General features: G+C 46.5%; 2 protein-coding genes and 3 non-coding genes across 5 annotated transcripts; 1 reads left to right on the top strand and 4 right to left on the bottom strand.

Annotated features, from left to right (window-relative positions):
• Nucleotides 1–499: 499 nt before the first annotated feature.
• Nucleotides 500–26493, bottom strand: ARMH1 (armadillo like helical domain containing 1). The gene is made up of 12 exons (XM_059821607.1): nt 26282–26493; nt 25835–25903; nt 25139–25305; nt 24115–24311; nt 23847–23931; nt 20640–20762; nt 20043–20115; nt 18919–19048; nt 17935–18012; nt 17059–17164; nt 14059–14067; nt 500–630 (listed from the first exon to the last, which is right to left on the bottom strand). Exons 1-12 carry the CDS (start codon nt 26485–26487, stop codon nt 500–502), a joined length of 1374 nt encoding a protein of 457 aa, XP_059677590.1. The 5' UTR covers nt 26488–26493.
• On the top strand, nt 2199–15738 carry KIF2C (kinesin family member 2C). Its single transcript, XM_009814373.2, has 16 exons — nt 2199–2316; nt 3582–3682; nt 3939–4034; nt 5222–5276; nt 5363–5525; nt 5796–5886; nt 7479–7542; nt 8701–8792; nt 9026–9168; nt 10655–10859; nt 11296–11406; nt 11909–11976; nt 13537–13639; nt 13717–13837; nt 14214–14330; nt 15662–15738. The coding sequence occupies exons 1-16, from the start codon at nt 2217–2219 to the stop codon at nt 15736–15738; spliced, it is 1707 nt and encodes a 568-aa protein (XP_009812675.1). The 5' UTR covers nt 2199–2216.
• Nucleotides 20968–21082, bottom strand: LOC132317659 (U5 spliceosomal RNA). Its single transcript, XR_009484140.1, has one exon. It is a non-coding gene; the product is annotated as a U5 spliceosomal RNA (small nuclear RNA).
• Nucleotides 21514–21628, bottom strand: LOC132317669 (U5 spliceosomal RNA). The gene has a single exon (XR_009484150.1). It is a non-coding gene; the product is annotated as a U5 spliceosomal RNA (small nuclear RNA).
• On the bottom strand, nt 23219–23334 carry LOC132317670 (U5 spliceosomal RNA). Its single transcript, XR_009484151.1, has one exon. It is a non-coding gene; the product is annotated as a U5 spliceosomal RNA (small nuclear RNA).
• Nucleotides 26494–27731: the final 1238 nt, after the last annotated feature.

Genomic DNA, 27731 nt, shown 5'->3' with positions numbered 1-27731 from the left:
TAGAGCTTTATCCTTGGAGACGTTTCAGACCAGGCAGCCAAAGTGCCAGCTGGTGTGCCATAGCTCAGTGATTGTATGTCAGCTCAATGCTTTGAGCAAAGCCAGAAGAGAAGATAGAAATGTCAGAGTGTGGGATTGCAAAGGAATTGTTTTTGCTGAGGTGTCAGAGTTAGAAAACTCCCATGTTTTCTACCTTCTCTTGGCTCATTAGTTGACTCTTGGCTTTTTGAATTGCTAGTGGCAGCATTACTTATTACAGGTCTATTTGTAATACACTTGTGTGATGCTGAGGTTGAATGGTTGCTAATTTAATGATTCTTTTAAAGTGTGTGGTTAGATAAAACTTGTGCTTTTCCAGGCAATTGAGCTGTAAACAAAACATCTGGGCTTGTCTGGTCTCTTTTGTGTGTGGCGCAAGATGGGGAAGCTGGTACCAGAGGACAACAGTACAAATCTCCTTGCATCAGAGAGGCAGGAGTAGTTCAAGAAGCTTAATGTGTCAAAAATTGTTCTGTACTAGAGCATCCTGATCTTCCTCAGATCCAGAGAACTCTCCATAAGTTCTGTGAACTGACAAGCAAAATGATGTGGTAAAGTTGTGACTGTCTCTAGACAGGTCAGTTAATGAAGCTGGATAGCCAGCTGGAAAAATAAAGGTGTGTTAATCCAGTCACTGATTGATGGAAAAACATCCTCACACAGGTCATGGCTTTCCTGAAGTATAGAATCTAATTGCAAATCTGAAATATCTGTTGCCTTTCCTACTGGTGCAGTCTTGTCCCTGAAGATCTGCTAGAGAGAAGAGAGAAGCAGTGTTTTCAGTATTTCTCAAATATTATCTGTACTATAACTAGCTAAACCCCATAAGTGTCAGTGAGTATCTGTCCTGTTGCAAACTCTGCACTGCACCAATTAGAAAGCTAACATAGGCTTCAGGCTTTGGTTCTTAGACTAAACAAATTAAAGAAGATCAGGAGGTGTCTGTCTCTCATTTAGCAAAGTGAGAGAAGCAGTGCTTTCAGAATGAATTAAGAAGCACATACTGCCTCAGTCCTCTGAATCAATAAGAATGTTATAAGAATAATGCTGAATAAGAACAATTATAAGAATAATGCTGAATATCCTCATGTACAAAAAGCACTTGAATCAAACACATTTAGTGGCAGCAAATCCTCCAGTTGGTATGCCTGTCCAGAAGCACTAGCATTTACAGAAAAAGTGCTGCTGAGTTTGTGATGAGATCAGGTCTGGGCATGTGCGACAAAAGCAAATGGAATAAAATGCCATCTCTGAGTATAATGAAACGGATGCTTTTTGTTCCTAAAGTTGCAGCAGTGACACCTAATGTCTCTGCACCTGAGCAGAAGATTCCAGGTAAAGAGTTAACAGATATGAGCACTGAATTTCCTGGGTATGGTTCTAAGGAATTTGATCCAGAATTGAAATTAACCCTTAGTCTGAAACAGATCTGGTGTCCTTTGAAATCATAGTGATTAATTCTGGATAAAGTCTTGTGATTGCTAGAGGTGAAGGTAGTTCTAGTTTGCATATCACACTTCTATTTTTTCATATCAGATTTGCTTTCTTTACAAATCTATTGAGGTGTATGTTCCAATCCTTTCCCTAGGAAGCTTTGCAATGGACTTCGTCTCAGTGAAAGAAATATCTTAGCATGTGACAACGGAGACTGCCTACAAAAAGATCTTTTCCAATGATTTACTGTTGTGATTATATAGCCTATTAGCTGAATTTACTGTTATCAAGCTCCCGCTCCACTGTGGACTGCGCACACTGTGCGTGGGTGCTGTGATGGTGGGCATGATGCTGCCTGTGACCAGCTGCCAGATTGCCGTATTGCATTCACCATCAAACAGTTAATTCACACAGCCCTGCGAGTGTGAAGCTTCAGAGGATTTTGCAGTTCTTTGACTTGTAACTTCCTCCTTCCTAGGTACTAAGGTTCTGGAACTGCAAATCTGGAAGGAACCGTTTGCATTTCTGTAGTGGTAGATTTCATCATCACTTTTCACTCACCTGCATTGCTTTGTCCTGCACTTTGCTAATGTATCAGAGATCTGGAAAAGGTCTTTTTACCCACACTTTGTTCCCTGCTGTTCAGCACTTTGAGCACTTGATTACTTGCAGATGTCTGAGTGTCTGAGGCATGATGGTGACCTTGAATTTGTGTTTCCAAAGCTGTGCGTGGCCGTTCCAGGATGTCTGTTATCACAGAATCTCAGTGCAGCCTCCAGGAAAATGAGATGGGGGTGGATCCCTGCACTTCTACACAAACCAGAAACAATTCATCAGCTCCTGGTGAGTGGAGAAAAGGACCCAGTGAATTCTCACTATGAAGCAAGATGCTTTGTATGCATTTAATTGGGTAAACTGCAAATCCTAGGGGGACTACCCCTTCATATATAAAACAAGAGTGACCTAGAGGTCTGCCACTATGTAAATATCCAGGGCTCCTACCTGAAGGGGTTCTCAAAGGACTTTGGAAACAATGTTGTTGAATAATGATGTGCTTTATTAGCCAGAGAGCTGTGGTTGTGCGTGTGGGTAGACGTGGTATCTGCTTAACGGTGTAAAATGGTATTCACAGGGCTAGAGTGGGAAGAGAAGTGCCTTAATACTGGTGACAACATGCTCTATAACTACACTGATAGTAGTTTTATTTATACTGGTTGAATAAAGTAAGAACTTGAGCCTACTTAAATTAGGAAACTGTAGTTATTTATCTTTACCAGACCTACCCTATGAATAGTTGAGGGCATGCCTTGTGTATTAAGTTCTGCAAAGACATCAAAATAAGAGGCTTGATACTAAAATTCTTGTTTAGTCAGTGTGGCCTTGATTTGTAGCTTTGAATAAAGGTTGGTGATCAGCAAAGGATTTAAAAAACTATTTGCACCCTACCACATGTTTTTGCTAGTTCTCTCTCCTGATCCGGAATCAGAGTTGAGGACTACCTGTGGTCTGTGAGGCTTTACAAATTACAAAATTATTCTTGATCTTTGGGATCTAATTATTGGTTTTGGTCTGGCTTCTTTCTGCAGCTGGCCGAACCAGGACTAGCAGGCTGAGCTGTGCTCCAGAAGCCTCACTGACAAATGTAAATGGAAATACAGAGGATCATCTGCCTGCTGCTAGAATGAGCTCTTCAGTGAGCCCAGGTACCAGGGAGCAGTGGGTAAGAACTGAGTCACCAGTCAGCAATGCATCACTATGCAATTGCTGCTTTGTATACTCTGAGACTAAAGCTTTGAAAAGGTGGCTTTGGCAGTAAGACTGAATATCTTGACTAATTTTCATTACAAATGTGTAATTCTGTTATAGCGGTATCACCTCAGAAATGCTGCCTTTACATTAGAGTGGTAGTGTGAATTCATAGGCAGTTTTTGTGGTAGGTAGATCTGGTTTGGGAAGGAAGTGCTGCAAAATTAATGACCATCCTTCTGAAGATGATTGTTTCCTGTACAAGTTAGTCTGTCATCAACCTGGAAAAGTTGAAACATTTGTACTATGCTTAAAACCTAGTATTAAAATTTAATCCAAGGAAATGCTTTTATTTTATCTAGTTCGGAGAAGATCGAACATTGTGAAAGAGATGGAGAAAATGAAAAACAAGAGAGAAGAAAAGAGAGCTCAAATTAGTGAAATTAGGACAAAACGTGCACAGGTGAAATACTCTACAGTACACCAGTAAGGGGAAATTTTATAGGATAGTAGTGTATCACAATAGTTGAAACTAAAACATATTTTGGACAGGCTTTGTTCTTAAGAAGCTGTACATAAGGATGGATTGATTCTAGTTTCAGCAAGTTCTGAATCTTGTGAAATATTTTTAATTGTGTACAGCTGATTGTTTTGTATGCTCTGGGGCTTTTTTGCTGTAACAGATTAATTACCTTCACATCCATGGTTTTCCTATGCAGGAATTTGACAGCAGCTGTCCCAATTGGGAGTTTGCACGGATGATCAAAGAATTCAGAGCAACTTTAGACTGCCAGCCAATATCTATAACTGACCCAGTAAGTAAATACTGAGTAAATACTGCTAACTGCAGCCTGTAGATAGACTTCTTTATTATATACTGAAGATTTTAGTATATGAGCAATTTAGTACATCACTGCACCTTGGAAATCTTCTGAGCGTATTGTGATCTTGAGGAACCTGGTGGTATACGTGAGGTCACTTACCTCCCCTATTTAGGGCTAAGCTGCCATGCATTTCTTTGCCTATGTCACAGGGACGGGCTTGCACTTTAACAATTATCATGCAATGATTTGTGTGGTAACATGAAAATTTTTCAGAGCTTGTAAATGGCAGAGCCTATTACACAGTAACTTAGCTTGTTGTAGGTATAGGTGAAAGTTAAAACAGACTCTTGCCCTATAACAGAAAGTGTTACTGTATGTAAGTCATATATTAATTAATTTTAAACTATGTCAGAAAGCAGAGGAGCAAAAGTAGAGGTCAAAAACTAGAAAAACCAGGCTCAGTTGAGATCTTCAGCAATTATGGAGGAAGCATTGTTTAATACCTGAGAACAAGTAGTCCTGGTCTAGCAAAAGCCTTGTTGTGGTCAGTGAAAAATGACAACATTTAAGTTCAAACTAGGTTAGAACACAAGGTGGTTTGTGTGCTTGCATCCTATGGGGCTGAGAACCAGCTGTTTGTGTACATATCACTGCGTGACAGAAGAAGAGTTTGTCATCTTCTGCCTTGCCCAATGGAATATGCACTTTCCCAAACGCAGCTGATGTAGCTGTGCTCCATAAATAGCTAAACTTGCTGCATCAGTAAAGAACTCCAGGTCAAAAAATACCTCTGGGGTAAATTAAAATAATAATTTGCCTGAATTTGACCATAGTTGCAGTACTGATATCACAGATTTTGCTGGAAAGCTGGCTAAGGACTGAGCTTTTTTACTAATTCTGATACAGAATATTTGGGGCACTTTCTATAGCATAGCAGCATTTCCACCTGATATGTTGGAGCATGCTACGTAAAGGTCACTTGTTTGTGGTGTTTCTTTTGCACTGAACAGACTTTAAGACTTACATTCCTGCATGACTGGGTCTGATCAGTAGCAGAGGCAACTCTGATCAGCATATAGAAAAGTAGGTGTGAGGGAGCAGCGGACATTTCCGTCTGTAATACTAAGTAGGTGTGGGTGTAATTGGGAAATAATTATTTTTCTTACTTTTTCTTCTAGATAGAAGAACATAGGATTTGTGTCTGTGTGAGGAAGCGCCCCCTCAATAAACAAGGTGAGTGTACTGACAAAGCAGCTCGGTCTTGGGGCAGTTTGACATTGCTTATTCTTGTTAAAATTGATGGTCTTTTCTGTCAACAGAACTTCTAAAAAAGGAGTGTGATGTGATCACTGTTCCGAGCAAGTGTGTCCTGCTGGTGCATGAGCCAAAGCAGAAAGTGGACCTAACAAAATACCTTGAAACCCAAGCATTTAGATTTGACTTTTCATTTGATGAATCCTCTTCTAATGAAATGGTATACAGGTAATGCTTTCTTCTCATTGGGAATGACTTTCAAGATAAAAGCATGGACCTATGGCTAGATGGCATTCTGGCTTAAAGAAACTGTTACCTGAAATAAATATTAAAATCCTTTTTGGAGGAAACCAAAGGACTGAAAAGTCAAAAGCTTATTTTTGGCATGGCCTTGCTGATTTCCTAAGGATTTGCTTTTATTTACCTTCTTTTAGGAAAACTGATGAAGCGGGGTATGAAACACTTGCCTTAACTGTCTTTTACCTTCTGAATATCCAGGTTCACTGCTAGACCTCTTGTAGAGACCATCTTTGAGGGTGGGAAGGCAACATGCTTTGCATATGGCCAGACAGGCAGTGGCAAAACCCATGTAAGTTTGTTTTTTTTTTTTCTCCAGGGTCTCAAATTTTGTAGCTTTAGATAAAGTATTTTAAAGCTCCTTGATGTTGATAATGAGTAGGATTGTAAAGGAGTTTGGATCTTGGTTTTATTGTCTTAAAGCTAATACTTTGTCAGTTGTTAATCTTTTTTCTCTGTAGTTTTATGTATTGAGGTTGTGAGGAAAATCATACTAAAATCCCCCCACAGCTGGCTTTTGCAAGACTTAGGATGTCTTGACATGTTAGTGTTAGTCATGGCTATTCCTTTCCTCAAATGGCTGTCACTGCCTAACTCCAGTCTGCAAAGTGGGGCTGTTAGCCTACATCTGAGACAAAGGCTGTTGTCTGTACTGGGTTTTGAGCTTGGAGGCATTCCAAAGACTTTAGTGATTATATAAGAGTAAGCCTCTTTGTTGCACATAAATGTTTAAGTGATTTTGTATTGTTTGTGAAGTGGGCAAATTAGTGCATTCACTTTCTAACCACTCCTTCCGGTCTACCAGCTGCAGTTTCAAGAGACCTGAAGATTGTGTTTTCTGCCTCAAAGGTGTTCTACTCTAAATCTTCAATAACTGTGTTGTCTTTTTAACTTTCTTCTTCTGGAAACCATAGGGAAAGTGGGAAACTTTCTTCCCTCGCAGCATGCTAGTGGAGTCAAATCTGCTGTCTTCTGCAAGAAGCCTTTACCTCAAACCACAGTTATCTGGACTGGGCTAGCCTGCCAGTTTGAGTAATCAGACAGTTGCAGTCATTCCAGTGTTAGAGGCACGTTTTAGGCTAGGATCTCCTATCATTAGTGCTATGTAGGGAGCTCTAGATGTCTTAAAGTAATCCAAAAGGAAATTTGGAAGTTCACAGAAGTTTGTACTTAGGCTGTCTCCATTGCACTGGAATGGGCAGACAAACCTGCTCATCTGAGCATCATTACAGGAATACAACTGTGAGGCGCTAAAATCATAGGCAATGAAGTTACTTTCCCTTCCTAATCCTAGAGTGCAGAACTAGTGCAAGGGCAATAGCTGTACATTAAAGTCTGGAAGATTGAGAATGTGTCATGGGATTGAATTGTGTTTTAAATACTTGACTCTGTTTCATATAAAAGTGGTAGAGCAAGTCACCAGGATAGCACCAACTGAAAATTTTGTTAGGATTAAAGGTTCCTTGGTCAAAGGAGTTAAAGGTATTGCCCGCTCTAAAAGTTTGATATCACATGTGAGCTTTTGCAAGTAGCAGTGAAAATGTTACTCAACCTACGTCCTAAAAAATGAGGTTTTGTTTCTTCTGACTGGAGGCTATTTGGTTGCACTGTCAAGGCCATGCATTTCCCCTTGAAGGAACAACTGCTTTGACTCTGCACTGCAGAGCCTTACAGGCATTCAGCTATTGCTTTGCATAGTCCAGATCTTCTTTCTGAACTGATAGGGAAGCAGCAAACTAATTTTATCCTGAATTGTACTGTGTTCTAATCATCTCACTGATATCTGAGCATATATATATATGGTAACTTCCTAGTATGTTCTTGGGACTAAAGTCAGGTAGCCTGACTTCTTTGTACCACACCTTACCTCTGGCCTTTTCACAGACTATGGGTGGAGACTTCTCCGGGAGAACACAGAATGCCTCAAAGGGCATATATGCTTTTGCATGTAAGTTGATTCTTCTTTAGATATGAAAATCAAATTAGTGCTTGTTTTTCTTAAATAGATAAGATCTGGTTTTGTATTGTTATTTAAATGTTTCCAGTAAAATATACATGAAGTATTTGTGTTTTCAGTAATAACTAGTGGTGTTTGTTGCAGAAGGTATGATTTTTTTTGTTTCACAAAATATTTTCCATCCAGCCTGTAAGTTTCTAGATCCACACTTAATTCATGAGAAGATATTTGGTTTTGAGGCAAAGAGATGACATTTTCTAGTTTGGCATTTGCGGGGCTGAACCATTTAATTTTGATTCTTCTGCTTTGCTTTTGTCTCAGACTAGGGATGGTGTTTGGAAATACCTGACTTGAATGTAACACAACCCCACCCATTTCTGATATAAAGCTTGTTATACAGAAAGCATATGAACGTATGTGTTATGTTTCTTCTTGTAAGCATTAGATGCAAAAAACCTAGCACATACAAAATTATTTCAGAGAACAGATGCTTAGAAGTCCCTCCTTGATATAATGCCTAGAAAGCACCATGAACCCTGTCCACCTCTACTTTCCTTTTAGAAAGGCATATTGTGAAACTAGTCTGTGTAGCAAGGCAGTTGAAACAAGAACAACTGTTTGCTAGTCTCTGAAAATTTGTTATGACTGGCCCTGAAGGGAAGTCTTTGCTTTTCAGCTCAATTTCAAAGTCTGAAACCTAATTGTGAGAAGCTGCACTGGATCCAGCCAAAGGGTCAACTAATCTGGTATATTGTCTCCAAACAGCAGCAATGCAGATGCTCAGGGATGTATGTTTTCTAGGCTTTCAGCAAGAAGTGCTTGAAACACAAATATATGACTTTCAGGCCTGTCCAAAAGAATAGCAGATCCCAGTGTTCCCCCAGATCAGTAAGGATTGCTGTCTGTGGGTGACATCAGGAGTAGAAACTTCTGTATCCTCCTTGTGTTTTCAGTCCCTGGATGAGGACGCTGCTGAAACTATTCTCTAGATGGTAGCACAGCACTAATTGTTCCACTAGCATTTGTTTAGGATGACTGTCTTTAGCTGCTAGACACTGCCCTATGGCTGCACAATATTCAAAAGTAGATCAAGTAGCAACTGGAATATGTTTTAAACTAGTTAACTAAACTCCTGCCTTTCCTCACTAGCACAAGATGTCTTCCTCCTTCTAAACCAGCCCAGGTACAGGAGTCAGGACCTGGAAGTCTATGTGACTTTCTTTGAAATATACAATGGGAAGGTAAGACTTTTTTTAAATCTTGACCTGACTTCTTTGGCTGAATGTTTCATAAGTAGCTGAGTGAAACTTACTAGTTTCTATAGCTCTATATAGTCTATTCTTGGTGTGTTTGTAACTGAATTGGAAGGCTATGTTAAAGGTGCTGTTTCTATATAGCTTTCTATGAAGACAGTGCAAAATACTTACAAGGAGACCTTGTTCAGATTTGCCTTAATCTTGTTGCCTGAATATAGGTGTTTGACCTCTTGAATAAGAAAGCAAAGCTTCGAGTCCTGGAGGATGGCAAGCAGCAGGTCCAGGTCGTCGGTCTCCAAGAGAGACAAGTCGGCTGTGCTGAGGATGTCATCAGAATGATTGAGATGGGCAGTGCCTGCAGGTTTGGTGCCTTAAAATCAATAAGAGGAGTCATGTCGTGTTGTACCTCCATGTCTACAAAAAATAAGTCTGTAGCTGGTGCTTTGAGACTTAAACAGGAGCTTGCTGTTCCCAGTAATAGGCAGGCACTGAGCAGCACCCCTGCATGAATACAAGATGGTTACAGAGTAAAGGGCTAGCAGGGATGGGTTTAGCCTGCCTTCCATAGAGAAGGTCAGAGTTCGTGGTTCGTATGTCCTCATGTAACTCCAACAAGAGAAACTATTCACATGAGGAGATGGCTGCCCTGGTGCCACAGCTAAACTGAGCAGTTTAGCTGCTTTCTAGAAGTATCAGCTAGTTTGTAGGAGCACAAGTAGCTCCCTGTGGGCTTGTAAGATCAAGGAAGAGCAGCTGGCATCAACCTACGGTTGCAAAAATGCTTTGGCTTAACTGCAGGCCAGATGAGCTATTCCAATGGCAACAAAAATGCTGCATTGTCATTTGGGATCTTGTCTAAAGAATCCTTGAGAGCAGGTGCCAAGGGACAGCTGTAGGCTTGGCTCATCATCCTGGCAGGAAGGCTGTGGTTGGGGTAACTCTACCATCGTACTGGTGTCTTTAATCAGGAGCTAAAATCTGTATTACCAAGTCTTATCTGTCTCAGTTAAGTTGTAACTGCTGTGGAAAACATTACTAGGCAAATGAAAACTCCTCGGCTTCTGTTTTACACTGCATGTGCAGATATGCACATCCTGAAAGCTCATTCAGCTCTCTGCTGTGCATGCTTTTTTGGCTGATAATGCAGCCAAAAACTGTTTAACATTTCAGACTCCTGCCTCACTTTAGGACAACTTCCCTCCCTTTCCCCCAGCAGCAGGGATGCAAGTGGGACAGTGAACCTGCCAGCCTTCTCAGGGAATAAATGATAGTGAAGGTCACAGGGAGGTTTACGGTAACTTATAAGACTCTGGTCTTTGTCTTGCAGTGATGGACCAGGTGCAGTTGCACAGCAGAAGTGCCAAGCTAGCTTGGCTGGAGAAGGGGATTTACCATGATTGTAATGTGTTAGCACAGTTAATGCTGTTTAGTAGGGAGCTTGGCTGAGCTTACTATGTAATGACAGATGCATTAGGAGAATGACATGTGTCCTGCTCTGAGACATGGAGATGCAGTGCTGAAGGTATGTCCTCCAGCTCCAAATGCATGTTAAGGCATTAGCAATCAGAAAGGTATTCCAGTGTAGGTTGATTGAGTTGAGCCAGTCAGATTAAATAGTCTTAAATCTCTACGACTGGGGTGCAGGTTCATTTTTCTCACAGCCGACCTTCTGTGCTCTTATATCAGAGGTAATCCTATAATTCATGTGAACCTGAGATATTAGTGTAGGATAAAACTGGGGAGGTTAAACAACTTAACTGAATGGCTGGAGGTCTTGTCTAGTGCTGTTGGGATCTGTTGCATCTTCTGTGACACAGTTCTAATGCTTGTTTTCATCTTTGCTGTAGGACATCTGGGCAGACTTTTGCAAATGCTAGCTCTTCACGGTCACATGCCTGCTTCCAAATTGTACTACGCCGAAGAGGGAAACTCTTTGGCAAATTTTCCTTGGTGGATCTGGCAGGAAATGAGAGGGGTGCAGACACATCTAGTGCTGATCGGCAGACACGAATGGAAGGTGCAGAAATCAATAAGAGCTTGCTGGCTTTGAAGGTGAGCTATAGCTCTGGGAGTAAATAGCGCTAATCAACACATGGATTCTGTTCAACTCTGGGGTTATCTGTTGTTTCTTTCCAGTGGAAGGGAAAAGAACAGCCAAAAAGATCCTAGTTTAGTATGTTAACAATCCTGAAAATGGTGTATACTTCCATTTAGAATGTTTCCAGGAAAGCAGTGCAGTCTTGTCAGGCCAGACACTGGTACCATTTCAAGCTTCATTCAAGTTGTCTTTTTTAACATATGGTGGACATACCAACTGTCCTGTGACAGTCAGATACCTGGAGTACATCTAAAAGACTATGAAGTACTTAGAGAGCAATAGATTCATTCTCCAGCCTGTTGGGTTTACCAGCAATTGGTGGTTGATAGCTTGCAGAGCTGTTTAACAAGAGATGCAGATACTGCATTCACAAGACTTGTCTTTTCTTAGGAATGTATCCGAGCTTTAGGGCAGAACAAATCTCATACCCCTTTCCGGGAGAGCAAGCTGACCCAGGTGCTAAGAGACTCTTTCATAGGAACGAACTCAAGGACCTGTATGGTGAGTATGCGCATGGCACAAACATACATACTACTTAAAGTTCTGCAATTTGACCAAATAGCTGCATGCTCTTCTAGAGTGAAGGAACTTTGAAGTCAGAAAGCTTCAGTTCTCTGCAAAAAAAGTCATACAGTTTCCCTCCTCCACTCACCCATGGTGACTGAGATCAAAAACTGGTGAGCTTTGCCCAGCTCCAGTAGAAGCAGGGTTGCAGAAGTCAGTTTCATGCAGTGAATCTACAGTAGAGCCTGGTGTGCTCTGAAAGGGCTTTGCTTCTTGTGGAGGGTGCAGCACAGTGGGTGTATACAAAGCCAGTGGAAGGCTGGATACAGGGCCACTGGCATGTCCCACAGAAGCTATAAAGAAAAATGGACTTGATAGAATGTCTCAGCTCTGGCCCTTTGCTCTAACATGTCCCAGCTGCCTGGTGAGACCTGTAGGACCATTAACATGAGCAAAAGTCAGGTATGGGAGTCACTGAGGCATTTTGTTCTGTTTGCAGATAGCAATGATTTCTCCAGGCATGAGTTCGTGTGAGTACACCTTAAACACACTGAGATACGCTGACAGGTAATGGCCTTTCTGACCTGGGGATTCTACTCTTGTTGCAGACGGTGTTTTAGCTGCTTTTATTCTGACCAAAAGTTCTCTTGTCATTGCCTGTAATGGCAATTTGGAGGTTGTTTGTTAGGAGCAAGTTATCTTAGAGCTGTCTTGTGAAACTAACCTGGATGTTCTCTGTGTGAGCCATAATAGAGATTGTATTAAACCGTGACTGTCTCATTTCCTCAAAGGAGTCTCTCATGGTAGACTTCAGACTGCCCTGGTTTTTGTAGGGAGTTTAATCTGTCCTGAATGGTTACCTCTATGCCCTTTACTTTTTGTAGTACTTTGGGTCCCATCTCTAAGTGGTGTGCTAAGAATGTGTTCCTGACATGGCCCTACAGGGGCTTCTTGATGGACTTTGATATGAACTAATAGGGCATGGCACCTTGGAGACTTTGGGCAAAATCTGAAGGACCTGGAGAACTGAAATGCCTTGAAGCAGATGGTGGGAGTGTGTGTTTTGAGTGCCTCATGGTTGACCTTGGGTACCTGCAGGGCAAGGTCGATTTGCAGGGACTGAGCCACAGGCTTCCCTGGGGGTCTTGCTGATACCTGGAATGCCTGTGACGGAGCAGCGAGTGCTTCCTGGTCTCTGCTTTACATGCCTCTACACCTCTCCAGTGAGGTGACAAGTAAAAAGAAGACTGTGACTTTTGTCATATGTTAACAAGATGACACTTGCACATTTCAGGCTTGGTAGCTTTCCTTCATTTAGTTCACAAAAGGCTGCTTGGTTCCTTCCTGGAAAGCATTCCACTCTCTGAAAGGATGTATGGTATTTCTTGTCATAAGCATTCAGGAACACTGTGAATCTTAACAGATTCCCAGATTTGGTTCTGGATTGAGGTTGTATTTTTTTCTTCTGGTGGACAGTCATTCCTGCTCACCTGAAAGTACAGGACAAAATACACCATGTGACGTAGTGTGCTGCAGTAAGATTCTAGTCTTGAGTTGGGCCCATTGGATTCTTAGCCAGCGCACAAGGCAAATTCAAGCTTTAAGAAAGGGGGGTATTAAGCTGAAACTCACTGGAAATATGAAGCTGTTGCTAGTAACTGGAATGAAATGCCCAGGTGGTATCTGACATCTACCTCTAGTGCCATGTCATCAGCCATAGCTTTTACTCTTATTATAGACCTATTCTGGCACAGTGGGTCTCTGGGAAAAATCAACCTTATTCCTTTTCTTTCCATACTAAGTTCTCTTAGTTGGTCATGACAGACCAAGCTGACATGTAGAAGACAGCTTCTGTAAAAGGCATTGCTGGCAATTAGCATTGTGTACTTGGACATTTCTCTCCAGGAAAGGGCCTAGATTGGGCATGGAGACAAACATCTCAGCTTTCCTTCCCACAGCCCTCTGGGGTTTCTGCCCATGGGAGCTTGTTCTGGGGTGGTAATGTGCAACTTAAGTGCAGCTGAATGTATCTTGCTGAGCACTGATTGATTGCGGTAGCTGTTTTGTGATTCTGTAGCCCAGAAACTACTGGAAGAAGAGTTTGAGTGACAAGTCTTCTTGTTGCAGAGTGAAAGAGCTCAGCCCTCATAATGGAGGTGGTGAAACACAGAATCAGATGGAGACTGAGAATGAGGAAACGGAGACCAGTGGAGAAGGCTCAGGTCACAATGTATGTGTGTGCAGTGGGCTGAACAGATCTCAAAGCTGGGAACAACTTGCTGTTCTTACTTGGGCTGTTTCTTGCAGCTCTCCAAGGATGAGGAGGAAGATCTCTCTCCCCACATGTTCAACTTCCGTGAGGCTATCACTCAAATTAGTGAACGGGAGGAGAAAGTTGTAGAACAGCTTAGAGAACTGAGACAGGTACGTAGAAGAGGCAAGCCCAGTCCAGGCTGCCTTCTACATGTTGATAGCACCTTGCCTGGTCTGAGCCAAGTGCTGCTGGGCAGGCTGTGTGCTGTACTGCAAGATGCTGTCAGTGGTGTTACTTTTTCCTCACTGCCAACTTTTTCCTGTGGTTTCCTGCCCAACTGATTAAACTGGGGCATTTCAGTGCTTGTGGCCAGCTGGTCCCCCTTCCCCTCCAACTACCAACCTCTACTTGCTGCTAATGAGCACTGACTAGTAGTGGTCTGTTGAAACTCAGCTCTGTTGATTGGTATGCCAGATTTGAAGAAACTAATTGAATTTCCAGAAAGTCAATTTCTCATTACTGTTATCCTTGTAAATATAGAGAATGACAGCTGAACTTGACTACCTCTTGGGAATCACGGAGCAACCGGACTATGATCTTGAGACCTTTGTGAGCAGAGCTAAGCACTTTGTAGAGGAGAGCTCAAGAAACTTCCTTAGTGTCAGAGGTATGTTAGTGCCTGTCTCTGACTAGCACTGTCACTAATCTTTTTTCAAAGACCTGGAAGTAACACCAGCATACCTGTGGGGGTTTGAGCACCCAGTGCTTCTGCATAGCTTATGGTTTGGGTCACTTTTCTTAGGTGATCATAGGAACAGATCTGAAATGTCCTATTGTCTGCACTTTCCAAAGTAAAATTTTGGCTAGTAACTTCCACTTGCTTTGCACTGCTGTAGAAAACTGCCTTCCCTTGAGCAGAATGCAGTATCTGCCAAGAGCAGATAATCTGAAGTCTGCTTGGCTAGTTGGTTATATAGTTTACCTTTTACCTTGGCCAAAAAACAGACTTTGAGAAATAGGTCCCAGTGCCATGTTCTAGGGATTCACAGGGGTATGCCCACTGTTTCCACTCCTGTTTCATGGATATCAGGCCTTAATACCCATCCACTTAATAACAAGTGTCTGCCAGACACATGCTGAGGTGCTGTGTCTGCCAGCACCTGCATTTGGCATGCCTTTGCCTTAGTATAGGGCCTTATTTCATGTGCAACAAAATCCCTCCAACTGTTCAGTTCTGACCCAGTTTAGAGACTTCCCAGCTCTCTGCAGGAGGATGTCAGCTGCCTGTTCCTTGAGCACTGCCTGACTTTGGTTGGACCATGCTGGTTGAAGCTGTGGTAGAGAGGCAGCAAGGCAGATGTATGAGCTTGGCTGACACATGGTAACAGAGTGCCAGGTACATAGACTGCCTGACTAGGACAGGGGAAGCTACACTGGTAACTGCTACTTTTCTGCCATTGTTCCAATAACTTTGGCTTTGATTGTCACTTGAGCTGTTAGAGCTGGCATAGTTTTTGCCTCAAAAACAGGGCTGTGAGGGCTTTTTTATTTTAATGAGGCTGAAAATTGTGGCATCAAAGTGAACTGTTAACCTGTTAAGACTTTTTCTTAAACAGCCCTGGCTGTCTTCCCATCTCAAATACAGCCTCAGAGCTGTATCTCTCCATTCACGATGGAGGGGTGGTGAGAAGATAACAAGAGTTAAATGCCCTGCTACCCTCTCTGCCTTATAGGCCAGGGAAATCTGTCCCTCTGGGATGGCTGGATTAGTGACATCTAGTATGAACTGCAAACTGCAGGCTTGAAACTGTTGATGAGTAGAAATTAACAAGTACAGCTGAAGAGCTTTGTGGGACCAGGCAGGATTTGATGTTGGCTGAGCAATTCTTGCCCAGTTCATTTCCCTCTGTGGCCCTTGCAGAGCGCTGCTGAGGGGGACAGCTGGGCTGGGGAGTTCTGCGTCCAAGTCAGTCACCCTGTCACTGTCTTCCTTTACAGAAACGTTGGATGCCCTGGGGGCTGCCATGCAACTGGAGGAGCAAGCCAGCAAGCAGATGAGCTGGCAGAGGCCTTAGTAAATACAGCAAAACCTGGTTCACAAGCAGTCTTCTGTATGTCTTGTATGTTTGTCGGTGGTTTGTGTAACTCCTATTTTAAATGTGGTAGAGTGTCTGCAGGTCACATGTGCCTGAGGGCAGTGAACATGGCAGCCTCTCTCTCTTCATGGCCTGGTATCAGGGTACTTGGCAGAGTGCTAGAAATGCACCCCCTGCAAGGCCTGGGGAGGGTGGCCTGAGAGTCTGCTAGATGTGTCTAGCATCTGGCCCTTTGCTAGTGACAGTGGTCTCCTCTAATAGAACTAGATACACATGTATAGTTTTCTAGTGTACATATAACCTTTCCAGATACGCTTGAAACATTGCAAAACTGTTGCAAGTCTGGCTTTTCTAGAAAGAAAATGGACTATATGTAATTGTAAAAAAAAAAATCAGTATTTTAAGAAGTTTGATAAATAAATGTTCCTGGATTTAATTATCTTCTATCTTATAAAATATATTTCTTGCTGATTTTGGTAAAGTCTAACAGCCCCTAAAGACTGGCTGGTGTTGTAGAGAGAGGCTGATTTCTTGGATGAAGTTTCTTTTTAAAGTCTTTACACTTCTAATGTTTACATAAAAAAAATCACTCAAAATAAATTTCGTCTCAATTTTGAGATCCTGATGGGTAGAACTTGCCTAGCAAGGGGGAAGCTGTTTTAGAGGGTACCTATCCTGCACCTGAGCAAAGCTCAGCATGTAGTGAGTGGCTCAGTTCTTATGACATCAGGTAAGTAGGAAGGGCCCTGTGAGATTCCCTTGTACCATTGGAGTTTACTGAGGCTTTGAAGATAGCTCCAGGATGTTACTTTGCATTTTTTCACATATATTTCCCAGGGCTAGCATGCCACATAAAATACACATGTTGAGTAGCCCACCAAAATCTGTATTTGAGGACAGAAGTGCAAAGCTGGCTACTGTCTCAGGTGCAGCAAGGTGCTGCCATGGCCCTTGTGTGTGGGGCCATCTGGACCCAGGTTACACAACCTGTCCTGTGGGAAGAAGCAGGCAGAGGGGAAGGGTGGAGGAGGACAGATGGGAGGCAGGTGCTGCTCCCCTCTTTCCTGTTTGTTCAGCTTGTTCTAGGGTTTGTCTCCAAAAGGACAAAACAGCCCTGTGAGCTCTGGGTGCAGCAACACAGGATCCAGCTCTGTCAACACCACATTACAAAGGGATCCTTCTGCTGTTACTCCCTTTTTCCCTAGAGGCCCACCCTGCTCTCCTGCTTCCTGAGCTGCCTTCTCCCCATGAAAGTAAAGGGTGTAATTTAAGTGATTGTGCCCCCAGCTCTGCACATACCTGTGGACTGCATCCTTGCTGTCTCTCTGGGGATGTCTACTATATTGGAGGCCAGTTCTACAGCCTGGACTGGATCCATTTTTGTGTACCAGGTCTCAGGACTATCCTGGAAAAGGCAGCAAAAGAGTTAGGATCTTGATGGGATGTGGGCAAGCAGCAGTGACAAGCAGCTAAAGAAGGGATATTTCAACCCAGACAGGATCTGTTCCCACAGCTGGGGCACTTGGTGATCAACAGTTTAGGTACTAGAAGCACTGTGGGGCTGAGCACTCTAAGGGCCTCTGAACTGTCAAAGCTGACTTGTACCTGAGCTCTGCCTACATCATATTAAGAGGGCACAGCCAGAGTAAAAGGGCTGTTATGCCCTAATGAGATTGGACTAAAGCAAGGCAGTCCTGTTCCACTTCTGATGTTACTACACTTGGATTATCCACCCTTGCCCAGGGGTGTCTTGGGGTGAGTAATGATGGGCCTGGGTGCTAGGAACAAAATGTTGCCTCTTTTTTGTTCCACATTCCCTCCCTGGACCTAACATTGCTTACTAATCTGTATATCCACCCCAGGAGCTCAAGTCAGGAGGGACCTGATTTGGAGGAGCTCAAGTTCGCCTCTTGCCTCAATGGGCCTTCAGCTCACACTTCTGACATCAAGTTCCCACTGTCATAGAAGTAGCAGCAGTATGAGATCCCTCCCTGCTCTGTCTTGGGGCTGAGTCAGAGCAATTATCTTCCTGAACACTGAGATTGAAGGTGAACACTTCTCAAAGGGTGGCTTTGTTTATTTCTGGGCTCTCATGCAAGACAAGTCCCTACATCCCTGCAAAACAGACCAAGGTCCTAGGGCTGCTAATAAACCCCATAAGGGAGGCATGTTTACCATAAAGTGCTGGAACAGTGTGTGTCCTAGTGCCTTCTTTACGCACTCCTCCACAAAGGGAAATGTGTGGACAAGATACTGCAACAGAACAGAGAGTTGGTGTGTAGGGGGAAGGGGGGTGTGTGTGTGTATAGAGGGTAGAGCTGCATGGATGATGTGGCTCCAGATAACCTGTGTCACACGCCAGTGAGTCCCTGACCCACCTCCTTCAGCACCACCGGTGCTACTCATGGAACTTTATGAAGACACCAAGAGGAACTTGTGGGTCCCTGCTGAAGCCTCACCTTGTTCCCCCCTGCCCTCCCCCAGTGCCAGTTCCTACCTTCATTGACAACAGGAGGGAGGGTGCTTCAGTGAAATGATTGCAGTGCAGTAGTTGCCAGGGGGTTCATCCTGCTGTGCTGTCGGTGCCTGCTCAGAGGAGGGGTGCACCAACCCTCTGCATTACTGTGTGGGTTTGTAAACCCTCTTTCACCCTGAGCAGCCTGGTTCTCAGCCATCACTCATTCAGCCCTTCCTGTCTACTGACAGCATGGTCCTTCCCTGTGGCTGTTACACAGGCAGAGCCATGCTGAGGCAGGCCAAAACTCTTTACCCAGCACCAGCAGGAAAAAATAGCCTGCTTGCTTATAATTCTGTGCTAGTGTTTTGCTCCAGGCAAATTGTCTTGGTTAGCCCCTTAGCTCTGTCTGTGCTTCCTACCCTCAGCAAGCCTGGGGGTAAAACAGGGGTGTGAAGGCCAACACTGGCTTCCCAGCACCCTATGTGTGGTGGGTGGCAGGAGGGAGGAAGCGAGGAGGTGAAATACAGCTCTTTCCTGAAAGAAGTGCCACTCCTGCCTTTATGAATAAGCCTCTGTTTGCTATGCTTAGGAAAAAAAACACAAACCAAACACAACCCACAGTGTAGGGAGCCTTTCTGTTCAGGTGCTCTGGGAGCAGACCCCATGCTATGATGTCTGCCACCATGTACCACCATGCTCACCTCCAGGGAGATGCTAGCATGTCTCTGACTGGCGACATGATCCAGGTTCCCCACAGCAACCATCAGGCCATGTACCACTTTCAACTGGATCAGCTCTTCAGCCACTTCTGCTGACTCCTTGGCTAATACGCTGCAATGAAATAGGCTATTAGCTCCTACCCCACAGAGGGGAAGAAGCACACAACAAATTGAGTCTGGGCCTCTTGGTTCAATCCCAATGGAAAATTATGTGTTCCTATCCTGCCCTAGTAGCACCAACAGATAGGAGAGTCAAAATAAACAAGAAATGTTTGGCTGTGCATGGATTAAGAATCAACATGTGGGCTTGCTGAGACCCAATTGTTTAATGATTGGCAAGAGCTTCCTGTGCATTAAAGTCTAGCAAGCTTCTTGTATGACCATAAAGAAAGAACCCAGGACTCAAACACCACCAACATTATATCTGTGGGCATGTCCCTGGAAGACACTCCGGTACGTCTCCCTAACCACCAAGGGTTTTCTATCATCATCTGCTTTTGCAGGAAAGGTGTTCTGATAGCACTATCTTGTGGACACTGCAGGAAATTCATACTGAATGAACCAATTTTTGCATAAACAACAGCTGAAATTCCTTAAGGATTCTGCAGTCAATCATAGGCACTGGATTCTTCCTTTGAGTGGCTGATGTTAAATAAGGGTGTTTCACTGCTCACTGCGGCTTCCAGCTGTGTGGAGAATACAGTGGCCATGAGCAATACAGCACCCTTCAGCCCTGCGCTGTGGCAGGACACACATTGCTTCCAGGCCCAGCTATAAAGGGGACACTGACACCACATAGGGCCAGAGCAGGGGGGATTCCACTTCTCCCTATAAATAAAACTTCAAGCCAGCTCCAGTGTCAGTAGCAGGGAGGGTCTGAGCATTGCTACCTGCAGGCAGCGGCTCTGCCCTGTTCCTGAACACACCCCATCTCCTAACAACCTAGTACTGGAGACTCGGAAGAGCTGAGCTACTCAGCTAGAGGGCAGTGCTAGAGATGAATGCTCCCTGGAAGGAACATGTCCCAGTCCTTTCCTACCCAAAGGAAGCCACTTACTCTAAGGTCCCTTTTATGCTCTTGTGGGTTTTGCTCCAGAGTTTCTTACCCAATGACTTTTGCGGCAGCTGCCTGCTGAATATACACCAGCACAGGCTCCCTCAGGCAAAGTGCAGTTGGGTCTGCATGAGGAACATTAGGAAGGTGAGAACGATGCTTTGAATCACTTCTAAGATGTTAGTGGGAGAGGAGGTGGAGTTACACTGCTGGCGTGAAAGGAGAATGTAGTTTTTCAGGAAACGCCTTAGGGAAACCCTGTGGCTACATATCATATGTAGTACCCTGCAAGGATCTGTGCGCACGATGCCCACAGGTCTGTGGCCTGCTGTGCTGAGTTGGGGGAGGAAATACCCAGGGCTGGAACTCTTCATCATCCTCACCCAGCAGACAGCAGACCTCAAGTAGATCTTTGGAGGCCTGCACGCTAGCATTAGTGCTGCAGGCAAGCACTGCCTTCGACCCGGGCAGCCCTTGCTGGCTGTGCCCCTCACCTCAAGGGGCAGCGCCCTGCACCTCCTCCCCTAGAGTCAGCGTGACAGCTGAACCCTGCAGAAGGAGATGAGGAACCTCGGTAGAAACACCCCCCTGACCACCCTGGCAGGCCATGGCCTGCTGTGTACTTGGAGGCCTTGGTCAGCTCTTTTACCTTTGGTGGTCTCATCGCGGAAGGTAAATGCTTTCTTCCTGGGTGGCATCAGCAATGCAACGAGGCCTTTCAGCAGGGCTGGCCGGACCTCGCGGGCCATGAGGGCCTTCAGCAGCTGGATGGCTGGAGGAAAGGGGAGCCCCTGTCAGCACAGGGACTCACATTCTGGATGTGTTTGCAGAGAGAAGAAGGGATTCAGCTATGCTAGTGACGGCGGAGGTTCTAGAAGCAGAAGAGAGCAAGAACCACCCCAAAGTACAACCTTCAGAGATGAACGCTTTATAACAGCGACCACGCAAATCACTCTATTTTTGACCAGTAAAAGGGCAGCTCCACCGAAATGGAGCCTCAAAAAATTTCTCGACACTCGTGCCTGTTCCTCTCCACGGAAATCTTTAGTAAAAGGCGAAAGATTTATACGATCTGAAGAGAAACCAGAGTATACGCACTCTTCCACCCCCGGCACACCGCCCGCCTGCCCCACGCCCCACAAGTCAGGGCGACGGACGCACTCCCGGCACCGCGGCCCCCGACCCGGCCCGGCCCGGCCCCGCTGGAGCGCACAAGCCTGAAGAGCCGAACGACTCGCACCGGCCGCCGGGAGCGGCCGCAGCGACGGACAGCGGAGCCGGGGCAGCGCCGTACTGCCGCGGTGCACCCCGGGTATGCAAAACAGCCGCATTGTAATGAGATGTATGCTAATGAGCGGCCGCATGGGCGGGCGGGGGCAAGATCCCTATCCCGCAGCAGATCCTCGCTCCCTCCAGCCCAGCCCAGGAAAGCTCCTGCTTTCCCTCCCCATCGTAACAACCACATTACACTCCTCTCTCACCTCCGACTTATTTCTCATTCTGTCTTTAACCACGCAAAGGACAGCTCCACCGAAATGGAGCCTCAAAAAATTCCTCGACACTCGTGCCTGTTTCTCTCCACGGAAATCTTTAGTAAAAGGCGAAAGATTTATACGATCTGAAGAAAAACCAGAGTATGCTTCTTTCTTTCCCAGCACAGATACCCACCCTCGGCTGTCGCCCCACAGGATATGGCGACTCACACTCCGACACCCACCCCCCCCGCTGCCCCTCCCGGCCCGAGAGCGGCCCACCGCAGGTACGACAGCCCCGGCTCGACCCGAGCCCACGGGCCACGCCGGCTCGGAATGGCTGTGGCGAGCGGGACCGGCACGGCGCTCCCCGCACTGCACCCTGGGTATGCTAATCGAACCCATGCTAATGAGGTACATGCTAATGAGGCGGCCCGCCCCGCCCCCGGCGCCAAGGCAAGGAGGGAGGTAGTGCTGGGCGGGGCCGCGCGGCGGCCGGTCGGGGACCAGATGGCCGGGCCGGGGGGAACGGCGGGGATAGCGAGGGGAAGCGGGCAAGGACCCCACGGCGCCCGGGTTGGGTCGCATCGCCCCCGCGGGCAGCGCTGCGCAGAGGCGGAAGATCGGTTCCGGGAGAGGCCGTGGTACGCCCCCACCGCCGCTTCCGCCGCCACGGACCGGAGCTCGGCGGCGAGGGGGGAGCCAGCCGGGCGCCGCGCACGGCGCTGAGCCCCGGGCACTAACGACTGGGCCCACCCGGGAGCCCCGCGACGCCAGCAGCGCCAGAGCGGCGACCCGGGCCGGGCTGGAGCGCCGGGGACAGCGCTGCGATGCTGGGCCCGCCGCGCCCGGGGCAGGTCCCCAGCTAACCGCGTCTCCCGGAGCTCGAACCGCCCGGTCCGGGAGAAGGGGTCGCCCGAGCCCCCTCCCGATCGCTCTCTTATCTTTGGACCAGACAAGGTTTTACAGAACATCTCGAAACACAAGGTCAAAAATAAGTGAAAAAGAATGGAAAGAATGTAAAGATACTTCATAACGAATGCACCTGGTATTTAGACATATTAAAAACTGTCTCCACTAACTAGCAATAACGATTAACACAAGGACAAATTCTAGAAAAATAGAACAGAGTGCCAAAATAGTATCCTAAAGGTAACCTGCCTCATTATAATTAATTATAGTGTGAAACCCACACCTCCTAGCTAGAAAACGCCCCCAACCCAAATAAGCCCCCTACTCTCTGGGCATGCGTAGTGAATTAAAATAGAACTGTATCTTTAGCATGAAGTAAAAAAGGTACTAACCAATAGTTAATTCAGGGGTAGGACCAATAGGCGTAACTAACTTCGTTAACTGTTTTAAACACCTGTCATGATTTTAACCCGGTGTGCATGCTAGGAGGAAAAATCCCCCATGTACCCAGCGCTGCAATAAACCAGTGTCGGCTTTCTGAACTATCATTTCGTTTGGAGAGTTTTCTTGGTTACGATTTTCGGTAACAAAGGACGCCGCCACCCTCGCGGGGGTAGACACGATGCGGAGAGGCCCGAGCAGCGGGGTCAGCGCTGCGGCACGTCGAGCCGGAGCCACCTCCGCCGTGCGCACCGGGACCCCGGCGGCGCCAGATCCCTACTCCCCCCGCCCCGAAAGCAGCCGTATCTTTCGCTGCCCTCACCACAGCACCGATATTCGCACACTGAACATTCGGCGCTTCTAACCCACCTATCGCATTTTCTGTTTTTAACCAAAAAGAGACAGCTCCCTTTGAATGGAGCCTCAAAAAAATTCCTCGACACTCGTGCCTGTTCCTCTCCACGGAAATCTTTAGTAAAAGGCGAAAGATTTATACGATTTGAAGAGAAACCAGAGTATGCTTTACCAACTCCCCCGTACAGGCACCCACCCCCGGCTGTCGCTCCGCCGCACACGGCGACCCCCGCCCCGCCAGCCGGCTCCCCGCCGTCCCGGCCCTCCCCCCCGATGGCGGACGAGGGCACGCTCCGCGCCCCGCCCTAGGGCTCCGCGGGAGGTGCGGCGGCGGAGAGCGCTACCGGGGATGGCGCTATCGGTCCGCAGTGCACCCTGGGTATGCAAATAAGATGAATGCTAATATGCCGCATGCTAATGAGGCGCACATGGCCCGCGGTGCCGAGCATGGCCGCAGCCGGGCCGAGGGGGCGCTATGTGGGGGCTGCTGCGCCCGTCCGGCCCCTCCGCGGGCCCCAGAGATGCACGGGCTGAGGCCTCCCGTCCCCTGCCCTCCACCCCCACCACCGTTCCCCACGCCCCTGCCACACTTGCCCAGGTCTAGAGACCACCACCCCCAGCGACAACCTCCCCCAGATCCCTTTGGCCACCACCCAAGGCTGCAAGATGGGTCCTACCTTCATACTGGACCTCCAGGTGCACCGAGCCCAGCACACGCAGCACAGGCTCCACGAGGACGGAGAGGGCCTCTCCCACAACGTCCTGGGGAGAAAAGAGCAACAGGGACAGTCTTCACACAGTACACCAGGCTGTGGTTCTCCAAGCACAGGGGCTGCCCAGTGCAGCCCCCAACACCAAGGGGACTGGCCCAGCTCTTGCCAGGGCAGGAAGGACAGACATGGAAGCTAATGCTGTGCTTCACCCCCAGCTTGGTCCACTACCCACCTGCATGACCCTGAGCATCTGCAGAGCCAGCTGCTGGGCTCGGGGGGAAGCACACTGCAGCACAGCAACGAGGCCTTTGTAGACTTGGTTCTGGTACTTGGGATTGCCACGGCCCAAAGAGTCCAGCAGAACCTGCACGTCTTCTTGAGCCTCTGCTGAGTTGGAAGTGGCCAAGAACTCGGCAAGGGATCGCACCCCTGTGCAGAGAAAGATACACCAAGTCATGTGCCTGGATGAGCCTGGGTCACCCATCTCAGCTGTTTCACCCTGAGAGGACCCAGCACCACAACCCATTCGAGGGGCAGGTCAAAGAACAGAAGCTGGGAAAAAAGTTCTTTGTCCTTGTCAGGAGCCACATCACCAGCTGGAAAACCAGTCGGCAAAATTCTCAGCTGGAGTAGGTGGCCAAGGCCCTTCTGCAGGCGTTCGCACAAGCAGAGAGTCTGGCACTGGGATGCCGACAGTGCTGCTAAGGATTCCGCTGCTGATCCTGCCGCTTCGTCTCCCTTGGAGGAGGCTGTGGCGGCAGGTATCGCCCCATAGCCTCTGACAACGTAATACGAACTATAGAACAACTAACGGGGTTTGGCTTCCACTGTCCAGGAGAAAAAACAGGAAAAAAAAGTTGTAATGCTCTTTCAAAAGTTACAAGCCACAAAACCCTCCCACCCCCAGAGGCAAAGTCTGGGAAAGTTTGCAGTAGGTGAACGCTGCAGTTAAGAACGGAAACTGTTTTGTGGTTTAACTGGAGCAGTTGCAACCAGCAGGACAGCAGTATCGCATCAAAAGAAATGACTGTAAAGAAAGCGAGCTCATTAAAAACTGAGAGAGGGGATGAAATGCAACCGCTCAACAATAGCCGAGACTCTGAACTCCTTCCAGCCAGAGAAATGCTGCGGCAATCTGCCACCTGGCTGGTAGAGGCAAGGGAGTGGCTCAGCACTGTGAGCAGCCCTGGGGCCAGAGGTCAGGGAGAACACCCTCGCCTGAATTAGGAAAAAGCACGGATGGACACGCTGCCTACCGTAGCTTTCACAAATGAGCTCCTTATACTTCCTGCCAGCATCTGCAATGAGCTGCAGCAGCTTTACAGACTCCCTTTTGTCCTCTTCTTTCAGGTGGTTCAGCCCTAGTATTTCCAGGAGAATCAAGACACCTCCGATCTCCAGAAATTCGATAACATATCTGCGTCTGCAAAGATGGGGAGAACAAAGTCAAAAGTGTCACCTGCCTTGGAGCCCATCTTCCCCTGTCAGCACGCTGTGCTCCTGGGAACCATCACCTCCTGCCTCGCTGCAAGGGGTGCCCAGTGCCCGGGCAGTGAACACAAGGAGGCTCAGCCTGGAGCGCAGAGGCAGATGCCCGCTGGCAGCATGCTTTGCTGCCAGCAGATCACCAGCTCCCATTTTACCCTGTGCCCATTTCAGGTACTGAACCACAGGCACAGAAAGGCCCGTCTCCACACTCAGACTCTCACCACAGTCCTTCCACATCATGTGAGTGACCCAGTGGCTCTGGAGACGCACACAAGCAGTGGATTTGGTTTTGAGAGCATTTGAAATTCCTACCACAAGCCTCACTGGGGCCTGCCTTGCCTGAAATGCTTACACAGCCCTCTCAAAAGACCACCAAGGACTAGTTATTTTCTTTATCTACTCACCCCCTCACCCTTGTGTGCCTTCCCCATGGCACCCCTCACACAGTGACATTCTATACTTACCCACTTGCAGCAGATAAGAAGATGCCAAGGGACTTGAGCAGCTTGTCGAGGCATGTGTTGTACATGTATCTGTTTGACAAGGCTAAGGAGAGATTTACAGACCATCATGGTGTCCCTCAGGCTGCCTTTGGCAATGTGGAGGTCTGAACTGGGTAATCCCTCTCCGAGAGAGCATGAACCCTTCTCTCACAGGCATGCAGAGGCCGCACGCTCATCCCAATATGAGAAAAACCCACTAATTCTAGGTCCCTGAGAGACAGGTTACATGACTTTCACTTCAGTTCTATCTTTAGATATCCAGATTCTTTTTAACCCTGCAAAACACTGCTGGATATGGATGTCTCCATACAGAAGCTTGTTCTTTAAACAAATTTTTGGTAGAGAACTTTCCCTCCCTCTCCATCCCACTACCACACGCCACCTCCAGCTGTCCAAGGAAAGAGATACGTCATCCTCAGCCATACTGTTAGGCGAGCCAGAAACAAGCTGGCTCCCTGGGAGAACTCCAGCTCCAGCTCTGGTTCTGTCTTGCCATTATTGCTTTTAATGAAGTTGTCCAGGATGCGGCTTCGAGCAACTCTGTGGGCACTATCCCATTCCTGCAAGAAAACCATGAGCTTCCTGATGGCTTCCTGCTCTTTGACAGAAGTCATGATCTCTTCTGCCTAGAGAAAAGTGAGACAGAAGTTAAAAAAAAGCTTTGAAAATAGAAAAAGTCTGTACTAAGGAATTACCACCAGAATCACATTTAAAAACTCTGGCAAATAATATTAAACCACTTACTAGCCATAAATTTCATCTCATTTTCCTTTATGTTCATTTCATAGATAGCAAAACTGAGGCAAAAGGAGAGTTCCTGGTATGTCTGAAGCTGCACAATCAATCTGCGACAGACTTGAGATTATTTTCCACAGCAGGTGGCTTCACCACCTTCTCTGCTCTGTTAATAAAGTCATTTTGATGTTACCCATTACCCCAGCCTTGGTTTCTCGCTAGCCTCATGATATGAACACTGCATCTCATATCTGACCTGCCAGAGAATAAATAGGGTGAAATGAGAGCACAAATAGGTATGGATTTATGGGGAGTGACAGGGTCAAGGGGGCTGTAAATGCCTGTTAGCACAGCAGCGCAGCATGCTCTCGCTCACGTGATGGAGCAACAGTCACTTGGAGTGGGCCCACATCCACCCCAGGAAGATGTGCTTGGCCTTGGCAGTGGGAGAGCACTTTGGGACCCTTTGGCACAACAGATATTTGCTCTGGCTTCTTCTCATCTAATTTCTGTGGCAAGTTTTTAAACAATCTAAGAGAACCTGAAATGATAAGAACTATAGGCAACAAGACATAAGCTCCAGAAACGTCCCTTGCCTGCACTGCCTTCCATCCCTTCACACAGGTGTTAAATAAAGCAATCCATATTTTGCCAAATTTCTTTGGCACACTTTTGGCTCAGTATGATATCCCCTATTCCAGCCTGACAAATGTGAAGGTGCACTTAGTAGGGGGGTGAAATGTCAGAGGATTAAGCTCTCTGTTCATTCAGGTAGGTGAGAATTCCACCGACGTGTGCATTTGGCTTTAAGACACTGAGCAGTCTCAAGGAGCCTTGCAGTTAAACATCAGTATCAACATGCCTGAGGATAAGAAAGGAATTCACGCCTTGTCTAATACAGCTGTTGGACTTTCTACGTAAGAAAAGCACCATTTTAGGTTTTATTTAAAGTGTGGTTTAAGAGGAAAAAACTTAAAATGACACAAAATCTCGGGGGTTCAGAAAAAGGAAGTTTCTTTCAATGTAATACAAGTCACCAAGATTACCGATTTCCTATCCACAAAGTTCTTAAGCCTTGTCTCCTAGAATTTGGAACAAAATTCCAAATCAGTTCCAGAATATC

The sequence above is a fragment of the Gavia stellata genome, chromosome 10 (genome assembly GCF_030936135.1).
Source record: "Gavia stellata isolate bGavSte3 chromosome 10, bGavSte3.hap2, whole genome shotgun sequence".
Classification (NCBI taxonomy): Eukaryota; Metazoa; Chordata; class Aves; order Gaviiformes; family Gaviidae; genus Gavia; species Gavia stellata.
The sequence above is the reverse complement of the archived record's forward strand: the minus strand, read 5'-3'. Positions and strand labels throughout refer to the sequence as shown.